Source organism: Bison bison, unplaced genomic scaffold (assembly GCF_000754665.1).
Source record: "Bison bison bison isolate TAMUID 2011002044 unplaced genomic scaffold, Bison_UMD1.0 scf7180017846425, whole genome shotgun sequence".
Lineage (NCBI taxonomy): Eukaryota > Metazoa > Chordata > Mammalia > Artiodactyla > Bovidae > Bison > Bison bison.
Window position 1 is genome coordinate 53,071 of NW_011476998.1, and position 11,215 is coordinate 64,285.

Here is an 11,215-nt window from a genome sequence, read left to right on the forward strand (position 1 = left end):
TTATTGTGGCTTTTCCTCGCTGTGTGTGGGTTTGTACAGGTGGCTTGTCAAGGTTTCCTGGTTAGGGAAGCTTGTGTCGGTGTTCTGATGGGTGGAGCTGTATTTCTTCTCTTTGTTCAGTCGCGCTCCTTTCGAAGAGTTGGATTGCTTTTCTGGGTGCCTGATGTCCTCTGCCGGCATTCAGAAGTTGTTTTGTGGAATTTACTCGACGTTTAAATGCTCTTTTAATGAATTCGTGGGGGAGAAAGTGTTCTCCCCGTCCTACTCCTCCGCCATCTTGGCTCCTAGTCCTCGGAATCTTTTTGTTTGGTTCAGGTCGCTTCTGAGCCTTTTGGGGGAACCGACCTGAAGCCAGAGTCTAGCGGAAATACACAGGCTTTGAACATCGCTGAAGACCAACATTTCCTTCACCACGGGCTCCCGGTGAGCCCCGCCCCCACGCCCGGTTCCAGGAGAGCCTCTGGTACCTCGCTACCGCCGCCCGGTGAAACGGGAGGACAATACATCCAGCCCACAGGGGCAATCCAAGCTGTCTAGAATTCAGGGATCAAACGAGGACTACGGAAAGGAAAGATGACCTGACCTAGGAGGGCCATGATATTCTATAGAACCGGACAAAGTTGGTTTCCGATAACACATTTTTAAAATGAAGACTGACACACAGGTGAGGACATGTCCTTTTGATGTGGAATGCATAAGGTCAAAGGAACAAATGTGTATGAAATTTCTGACTTCTTTGTGACTACTTATTCAAGGACTCACAAATGATCATCAGGTCTTAGCAGGGAAGCTCTGATTGGGAGACACTCTAGTACAGAAGTCCCCAACCTTTTTAGCACCAGGGACCAGTTTTGTGGAATACAGTTTTTCCATGGATTGGGTTGGGGGATGGTTCTGGGATTATTCAAGTGCATTACATTTATTGTGCTCTTTATTTCTGTTTTGTGGCAATCTTAGGATATTTCACCTCAATTTTTGGGTTAAAGTTCATGCTCCTATGAGAATACAATGCTGCCACTGATCTGACAGGAGACAGAGCTCAGGGGATATGCAAGCTACAAACACTGATGAAGCTTCGCTTGCTCACCTGCCACTTACTCCTGCAGTATTGCCCAGTTCCTAACAGGACATAGATCAGTACTGGTCTATGGCCTAGGTGTTGGGGCCTCTGCTCTGGTAGGTAAAAATGCTCTGTGAGTTTCAGGAATTAAAAATAAAACAGGGCTCCAAGTACACCTTCTCTATATCTGCACACAATATAAATACTTACGAAAAGTTCAGAACACAGACTTCTCATCCCTATACCAAGAATTGAATTCTGATGCTGCCAACTCTTCAGCCAGCTCGATGATGCTGTGCAATTTCCCACCCTGTGAAAAGTGGAAGGTACTACTCTTCATTTCTAAGGAGAAGGAATGAGGTGAAATGGTGACAGAGGAAATTTGAGCTACATGTTAGATAAATCTCACATAGAAATACTGTTCAGTTCAGTTCAGTCACTCAGCCATGTCCGACTCTTTGTGACCCCATTGCTGCAGCATGCCAGGCTTCCATATCCATCACCAACTCCTGGAGCTTGCTCAAACTCATGTCGATGCCATCCAACCATCTCATCTTCTGTCATCCCCTTCTCCTCCTGCCTTCAATCTTTCCCAGCATCAGGGTCATTTCAAATGAGTCAGTTCTTCACATCAGGTGGCCAAAGTATTGGAGTTTCAGCTTCAGCATGTGCTTCCAATGAATATTCAGGACTGATTTCCTTTAGGATTGACTGATTGGATTTGCTTGCAGTCCAAGGGACTCAAGAGTCTTCTCCAACAATACAGTTCAAAAAAATCAATTCTTTGGTGCTCAGCTTTCATTGTAGTCCAACTCTCACATCCATACATGACTACTGGAAAAACCATGCTTTGACTAGATGGACCTTTGTCAGCAAAGTCATGTCTCTGTGTTTTAATATGCTGTCTAAGTTTGTCATAGCTTTTCTTCCAAGGAGCAAGCGTCTTTTAATTTCATGGCTGAAGTCACCATTTTCAGTGATTTCGGAGCCCAAGAAAATAGTCTTTCACTGTTTCCATTGTTTCCTCATCTATTTGTCATGAAGTGATGGGACCAGATACCATGATCTTAGTTTTCTGAATGTTGAGATTTAAGCCAGACTTTTTTTCCTCTTTCACTTTCATCAAGATGCTCTTTAGTTCTTCTTTGCTTTCTGCTATAAGGGTGGTGTCATCTGCGTATCTGAGGTTATTGATATTTCTCCTAGCAATCTTGATTCCAGCTTGTGCTTCATCCAGCCCAGCATTTCACATGAGGTACTCTGCATATAAGTTAAATAAGCAGAGTGACAATATACAGCCTTGACATACTTCTGTCTCAGTTTGGAACCAGTCTGTTGTTCCTTTTCCAGTTCTAACTGTTGCTTCCTGACCTGCATACAGATTTCTCAGGAGGTAAGTAAGGTGGTCTGGTATTTCCATCTCTTGAAGAATTTTCCACAGTATACCTAACAAATACTGTGAGATACTTAGAATATGTTAAGATATTTAAAATATTACACAAATAAATTTATTCTTTACAAGTGAAAAATCTGGGAAATGCAAAGTATGAAGTATGAAGAAGTAAAAATGCACCTATAATTTAATGATCAGATATTTAGTTTCAATGGCGACGCCTCACCACACACAGTTAGAAGCCTCATCCCACCTCAAGCCATGCATCTCAAGGTGCAAGAACCCCAGACCATCATTCCCTCCTTCCATCAACCCCACTCTCACTTTGTTCCAGAAATAATTTCAGGCAGCTTCATGACAATGACTAAGTTCCTTAAACCAGACCTCTGTGCAGGCATTCTTTCCATTTCTGCTTGTTCCTCTTGTCATAACCACAGAAACCCAAGGCCATGAAGTCAGCAAAGCAAAAAATATCAAAACAGGAACATTTTGACTGGGACCAGGGGACCAAAATGACCAGGGATAACATCATGGAAATAGCTATCCTAAAAAAAATCAACTATATGTGACACCCATCATATAGGCACCCTAAAACTTTTCTTTAAATACACCTGCTGTCTCTTAGAAGGCAGGATGATAGTTCTTAAAAAATTAGTCTGCTATCCTACTCATTTGCTAGCAAATTAACAAATTTCTTTCCTTTAATCTTTGAAACTTGTCTTCATTATTCTCATTCAGCATTGGAAACAAAGACTAAATTTTTCAGTACAAAACCACATGACCTGAGTGTTGCCCATCGAGCCCCTTCCTCACACCACACACAGTGCTTAGTGCTTCACACACCTCATCTCTGAGAAAGTGCTCTGTAAACCTTCAGGCACCATTCAGACTACAGTGTGAAGGTGTTGTGAGTTCTTGATTTGTCCTGATGACAATTTCATTTTCCGTAAGCTAGAGAAAGCATGGGGGGCAAATGCACCTAATTCAAAATAACAAAGAATTAGAGAGAAAGTGACAGTATCAGGTAGGAGTTTTATTTACAGATCAGAACACAGAAGAGACCTACACCTTTCCCTGGAAGATTTTCCTATAATCAAAATACTCCAAATTTGTTCCCTTAAACTCTCAAATTTCCTGGATATTCTTTGACAGAATTTGTATCACAAATGTGCTAAGCACCATCAGAATGAATGTGAAAGGTCTGCAAAATGGGTGTCCTGTGCTCTGTGAGAATCTGAACCCAGAGTCTAAATGTGTGCCAAGTCCAATCCAAAATCTCTCTCAGGCGCACGTGCATGCACACATCCTGACCCCATCCCCACTGCTTCTGCAGAGTCCCAGCAGACCTGGCTTCCACCTGCAACATGTAAAGATCCATTCATGAAGCTTTGTCTCTGGAGGCGTATGATTGAAAAGGACACAGAGAGCTTGTTACTGGACCCCTGCTACCAAATTGTGAAGAGTGAACTGTGCAGATAAATTTTAATTACAACTCCCCGCAGTGGGCTCACCTGTTTTGCTGTTTCAGTGAGGGCAGTGGCCTTGGCCTTGCCCTGTTGTTGCACCATCTTGTAAAACAGGCTGTCTCTATTTTGCAGCAAAACACATGGCTCACCATATTCTTCCAGTTTTCCTGAATCCAAAACCTGTTAAGCAGCACAAAGAAATCTGTTAGTAAACAATGTTTCACAGTAACTTATAATAACTCCAACAATATTTCAGAAAGGGGCAGGACAGGGAGAATACAGAGAATCTATTTGGGTGGTAAGACTGGCTGCTATTTAAATAGTTTGATTACCTGAGGTTACTAGTAGATCAAGCCCTAACCTAATGTTTTACTATTATAATGTTATAGGAATAGAAGAAAATCAAAGTTTTAGACTATGATTATAGGCACTTAGCAATCTATATCATTTATATTCTGCAAAGGCATTTGGGGTTGTTATGATTAGTATTTTTAGCTTTCAGACTCTGAGATTTGAGGGTTGTTTATACAGACATTCAGAGCTGGGAAATTTCTTAATTCAAGAAAATCAAATTCAATTTATCTAAAAAGTACAGTGGTATCATATAAATCAGACAACAGTGACTTGACAGCAAATTAACTGTCAAGTTGGTTTAAAAACACTGAGCAAAACTTGGGAAAAAAGTAAATGCTTCCAGATTATGTCACCTCTTTGGGGCTGAATCCCTTGTCAGTGAGGTTAAAGTGCTTCTGAAAGTTGGTTTTGGTTGTAGTTTATTATCCTGAGAGTGAAAGCCTGACAAAAAGAGAGTTGCTACATAAGCAGTTTTAGTATAATCTCTCTGCACCGAAGAAATATCTAGAAATCCAATTTTCTCTTTGAGTAAGTCTAAAGAAGCAATTTTTCCAGTAGTCATGTATGCAAGTGAGAGTTGGACTATAAAGAAAGCTGAGCGCCAAAGAATTGCTTTTGAATTGTGGTGTTGGAGAAGACTCTTGAGAGTCCCTTGGACTGCAAGGAGATCCAACCAGTCCATCCTAAAGGAAATCAGTGCTGAATATTCATTGGAAGGACTGATGCTGAAGCTGAAACTCCAATATTTTGGCCACCTGATGTGAAGAGCTGACTTATTTGAAAAGACTCTGATGCTGGGAAAGATTGAGGGCAGGAAGAGAAGGGGACGACAGTGGATGAGGTGTTTGGGTGGCATCATTGACTCAATGGACATAAGTTTGGGTAAATTCCAGGAGTTGGTGATGGACAAAGAGGCCTGGAGTGCTGTGGTTCATGGGGTTGCAAAGATCAGACATGACTGAGAGAGTGAACTGAAGACTTTATACTAGCTTTATATATAAATTAAACAAATATGCCCATAAGCATAAATATTTCCCCTACTTTCTACTGCAATTCTTATTACACTCAGGCTCAAATTATTTACTGTGTACCTCTTATATATTCACATAAAAATAAAACAAATCTGATTTAGCTTTCAAGATTAATAAAGAGTTAAGTAACACATAGGGAAAACACATCTGAAGAACACAAGAAAATTTTTCATTAATTTCTGAATTATTCAGCAAATATTTATTACACATTTAATTGTATTCCTGTCACTATGCTAGATGATGTGGAAGAGCCAAATACAAGTAAGTCACAGCCCCTGCCTTCAGGGAGCCTGTCCTGAGAGGAGAGAGAGAAGGAAATCCTCAAATGTCTACAATGCAAGAGAAGAAAAACATAAAAAGGAGTTTAGTAACAGAAAAGATGACTTCTGTCAGAGGTTCTGAGTATGAACTTCAAGGAGGAGATCAGGCAATGAACTGGGCCTTGAAGAATGGATTAGACGTGAACATGCAGAAGTGGGGGTGGGTGGGTGGACAATGGTCATTCCAGACACAGGGAATAACCTAAGTCAAGAGGGCTAGAGGTGAGACTGGCATCTCCTTAAGTGCAGGGTATGCAATCTCCCTTGTTTGGTGTTGCATCTCAGGCCCCTGGCATTGTACATGACAGGTAACAGGCACTTAATACATGCTCATTGGAAGTTAAATGAAAAGGAAACTAAATTCAGGGCATGAATGAGTGACCACCCAATGGTGTAGTCTGTCAAGACTATAGGATGAGATCAGGGGGTTTGGAGAATGAGTCCAGCTGGCATGGGGAATAGCTAAGGATTGGGGATGTGGACCTGGAGGACCACATGCCCAAGATTGATGACTGTGGCCAAGAGGGAGAGTGAGAAGGGAAATGAGGGAGGGACAAAGCAGGGTTGAGGATTGAAACTCATTTACATCAAATATCGGAATAAAAGAAAGAAAAAGGACAGTCAGAGAGGAGGGAAAGTCAAAAGGAGCAAGAGTTTAGTGCAGCTCAGACTCATGTCAGGCCACAAGAGCTTAGATGGGACCCAGACTGAAAAATACCAGGAAGAGAATTTTACCAACTTAGCCTTTACATTTATGGCTTTGATCAAAGATTCTAGATATTTCAGAACAAACTGACATAAACAACTATAATTTTTTTCTTTGTGTACAGAAAAATTAAGTATAGTATTAACTTTTAATTTTAAAATCCTTTAATCTTGAAATTAAAAGTCTCCTGTAATCTCCAGGTATATCTCCACTCTTCCCGTAACTCAAGTTAAACTATAAAGTAAACCACACATTCAATTTAGTGTGATAAGAATCCCTCAACTCTCAACCCCAATGAATACCAACCTCAAATTGCTTGTCACTCTCTAGTAGGTTTAGGAAAAATACATTATATTATCTGAGTCAGTTATATAAGTGCAATAAAGATGTGTTTATCTGGCTTCTGTATCTGCTGATATTCCAGCTAGTTGTCCTAGACATAAAACCTAAATGGACCCAATGCAAGATAATTTAATTCATTTTCATTGGTAGGATGCCTTCAATGACAATGGGGTGGCTGCAGGGAGAGGTGGAAGGCAAGAACAGGGTGAAAGAAAAACCTGAAAAAGGGCTTGAAACAGGTAAAGTTCACAGCATCATTCACTTACTGTGGAAGAAGTGGGAACAGTATGGAAATACAATGCTGAGAGATAAGAAATAACAAAGTGACAGGTAAAGAGTAGAAGGAAAAGGTTACTTTTCCCATTAGCATTCAAGAACACAAAATGAGTGACTAAAGATGCTCCATGCTAAACATCTCTGGATTCTAAGAGTCACTGTTCTACAATCTTGGACTGTCACCCGGTCCCTCACAAACTCTGCACGAGAAGCCTGCTTCCTACTGAGATGTTCTTGTCCTGTGACCAGCTGCCCTGCTTGGAGCCTAGAGCATCCCTTTGGTTGGCAATCCCTGACTCCTGTCATCTGCTTCTGCAGAGCTCACTTCTGTGCATATTCAGCTCAGGGGAGTGAGGCTACAGGCACTGCCTCAGTGCTGACAGTCTGGTATCTATTCAGTGTCCCCACTGATGATCCCACCTGACAATGCATGGGGAGGAGGGTGGGAGGTGATTTTCTAGAAACTACCTAAGAAGTCAAAAGCTCCATTATATCACTGGACATAAGGAATTTGAGGTATTACTGACCATTTATTCCTGACTATTACCTGTTTAATGTGGAACATCAAAATCACTGGTTAACTCCATCTGCTGCCTCTTGTGCATTGTGCAGGCCTTCTTTATCTATTTACTTCATCACTAATCAGCATCAATTGTATACTCTGGAGTCTTGTGATGACTAGTATCTATACAGTGGGTGAAATAAGCTCATTGACCAGACTAGCTTAGCCTGAAAACACCTTGCTTCTTTTGGGCTTATATGTTGCCAAAGGTTTTTCCTTTGAGGGATGATTTCCTTGTCATTTAATAAGCCACAACCTAAAATCTATTGAAACTCAGCAAGCAACAGAAGGGAAGAACAAAGAGAGAGAGAATAGAAAGAAAAAGAGAGAAAATGAAGGGAGGAAGAAATGGAGGAGATAAAACTAAGGAAGAAAATATTAAATTACTAAGGAAGAAAGAGCCAAACAAACCTGAAAGAAAGACACTAGACAGACATCCAGAGACCAAAGTTTGGAGCTTGCTGTGTCTGCAATGCCTGGATACATTGTATAAGAGACTTGCTAGTAAAAAAAAAGAGAGAGAGAGAGACTTGCTAGTTGTTCATCTACAGTCACTCAATCTCCATCTGCCTTTCTTTCTACGCTTTCATCTGTGATGCAGAAGTTGTCTCTGCAAATCCTATTTCAGAGGCTCTTTGGCCTGCTGGCCCTTTGTGAGGTTCTGCCAGTAGGGGGCACTAGAGGCAGGAGGAAGGTGGGAAGCAGAGCAAATGGTCTCCCTCCTTTCTGCTACTTCTGCAACATAACCCCAGCTTCTATCAGCACATGGAGAACTAGCCTCATCATGCTTACTCACAAATATGATCAGTAGCTAGACAACGACCTCCCCTTGGAGGTTGCTCCGTCATGTCCGACTCTTTGCGACCCCATGAATTACAGCACGCCAGGCCTCCCTGTCCATCACCAACTCCCGGAGTTCACTCAAACTCACGTCCATCTAGTCAGTGATGCCATCCAGCCATCTCATCCTCTGTCGTCCCCTTCTCCTCCTGCCCCCAATCCCTCCCAGCATCAGAGTCTTTTCCAATGAGTCAACTCTTCACATGAGGTGGCCTAAGTATTGGAGTTTCATCTTTAGCATCAGTCCTTTCAATGAACACCCAGGACTGATCTCCTTTAGAATGGATTGGTTCGATCTCCTTACAGTCAAAGGGACTCTCAAGAGTCTTCTCCAATACCACAGTTCAAAAGCATCAATTCTTCCGCACTCATCTTTCTTCACAGTCCAACTCTCACATCCCTACATGACCACCGGAAAAACCATAGCCTTGACTAGACAGACCTTTGTTGGCAAAGTAATGTCTCTGCTTTCTAATATGCTATCTAGGTTGGTCATAACTTTCCTTCCAAGGAGCAAGCGTCTTTTAATTTCTGTACTGAACTGAACTGAACTGGAGGTCTCAGCACTGACTCATAAGGCTTCTTCTCTGAGTCTTAGGTCTGGAGATCTGTCTTAGGACATAGTCATTGCTTCCTAAAATTATTACCCCAGTGATTCATTTTTCCAGTCCTCCATTTCTTACATAACAAATTTTCTTTATTAAATCCTTTCTGTTTAAATACTTTTTCTCATTAGGCCTTTTCTCCTCAATGCCTCCCCTCTGACAGCACATATTGTGAATGTCCCAACAATTGGGAAATTCTGCAACTTCACCTAACAACTGCCTGGCAGTCTAATGAAATGCTGTTTTTATTAAGGGAATACAAAAATGCTGAAAGAACTGTGACACAGTAAAAATGACTTTGTTGCACCACTCTGAAATCTGAAGTCTCATTGTAAGTTTGGAATAATTTCATGGTTGGATACCTTAAAAAAAAAAACAAAAAACAGAAATTCAAATAAACTTTTAAATGGAAATAAGAAATTACTGTTTCCTATTCCTAAACAATACTGGAATGTATTGTTTAATAGCACATTCTGAAACTACACTTAAGTACTTGAGTTATTGTCAAGGATGAAAGGAAAAATAAGAATTAATTAGAAGTTTTAATCAAGTTTTACAAGGAAGAATAAATTTTAAAATTGAAGGTAAAGGAAACAATGGAAATCGCACAGGTGAGGGCCTTACCATTATCCTGTCACTGTCAATAATGGTGCTCAACCTGTGGGCGATGGTTAGCACAGTACACTGTGCAAATTTCTCACGGATCTTTTTTTGTATTAACTCATCAGTGCTGGAATCAAAGAATTGCGTTTTGTTAAGTAAAGACAGGAAAAGCAGACTTAAGACTTAAAAATATCACATGATATTTTTACGCTTTTAAAAATCAATACTTAAGACATAATCCTGCTCTTGAAACACTAAGTATAAAAAGTCTTTATTGTTGTTGTTTAGTTGCTAAGTTGTGTCTGACTCTTTTGCAACCTCATGGACTATAGCCCACCAGGCTCTTCTGTCCATGGGATTTCCCAGGCAAGAATACTGGAGTGGGTTGCCATTTCCTGCTCCAGGAAATCTTCCCAACCCAGGGGAAAGTCTACTTGGAAACTATTTTTCATAAAACAGTGGAAAGTTGTCTTCCTGCCAAATTGCTTGAAACTATCAGGAGCTGGATTTACAAATCTAGCTCTCTCAGGATGCCTCATAACATTATTACCACATTTTGGTTTCTTCCTTTGTTTTCTGGAATTAATGTTACCAGGAGATGTCTTTGGGGCAAATAGAGCACATAAAAAAACATTTCTCAACATCATTAAATATTTCCCATTTACCATATTTAAAATTCAGATTCCATGTTTCATGAATCTCGGCTCCATACCTTGGATCCACATGTGCTGTGGCTTCATCAATAATCAATATCTGATTCTTCCTCAGAATAGCCCTGGCAAGGCACACCAGTTGTTTTTGCCCAACACTTAAGTTCGATCCAGATTCTACTAATTCAGTATCCATTTTATCAGGAAGCTCTTCGATGATTTCTTTAAGTTGTACCTGTGCATATAGAAAGAAGAATGACATTTTCTTAAACAAACAAATACTGAAGTAGACAAGCCTCTTAGACATTAGAGCTTTGACGTCCTCAGGACTTCTTATGTATCTTACATGTATAGCCAGGTGATGGGGAGAACTCTTTCCAAAGAGGAAGATGGTGGAGTCAACTCAGGACAAAAAGGTCTCAGTGTCCCCCACACTGACTTAAGGATTAGTTAAGAAAGTCTCTCAAAAAACTAAGCTATTTCTCTCAGTACGATTTGAACAGAAAAGTTTAAAGGACTCTATGGATGAGTCAAATTTCCCAAAAATAGATTTGGCAAAGGAGTTACTACACTTGAGCTCCCCTGGTAGTTCAGATGGTAAAGCGTCTGCCCGCAATGCCGGAGACCTGGGTTCGATCCCTGTGTTGGGAAGATCTCCTGGAGAAGAAAATGGCAACCAACTCCAGTATTCTTGCCTGGAAAACTCCACGGACGGAGGGGCATGGTAGGCTACAGTCCATGGGGTCGCCAAGAGTCAGACACGACTGAGCAACTTCACTTTCTACTACACTGCTGCTGCTGCTAAGTCGCTTCAGTCGTGTCTGACTCTGTGAGACCCCATAGACGGTAGCCCACTAGGCTCCTCTGTCCCTGGGATTCTCCAAGCAAGAACACTGGAGTGGGTTGCCATTTCCTTCTCCAATGCATGAAAGTGAAAGTGAAAGTGAAGTTGCTTAGTCGTGCCTGACTCTTAGCGACCCCATGGACTGCAGAGTACCAGGCTCCTC

The 11,215-nt window shown here is 41.2% G+C and overlaps 1 protein-coding gene across 1 annotated transcript; it reads right to left on the reverse strand.

The window, feature by feature from the left end:
* Positions 1 to 3,964: 3,964 nt before the first annotated feature.
* On the reverse strand, positions 3,965 to 10,443 carry LOC104988379 (multidrug resistance-associated protein 4-like; the record flags this gene model as incomplete). The annotated part of the gene is made up of 3 exons (XM_010839686.1): positions 3,965 to 4,099; positions 9,580 to 9,685; positions 10,271 to 10,443. Coding segments are annotated over 3 exons (414 nt in total), but the record flags the coding sequence as incomplete, so codon positions are not given.
* Positions 10,444 to 11,215: the final 772 nt, after the last annotated feature.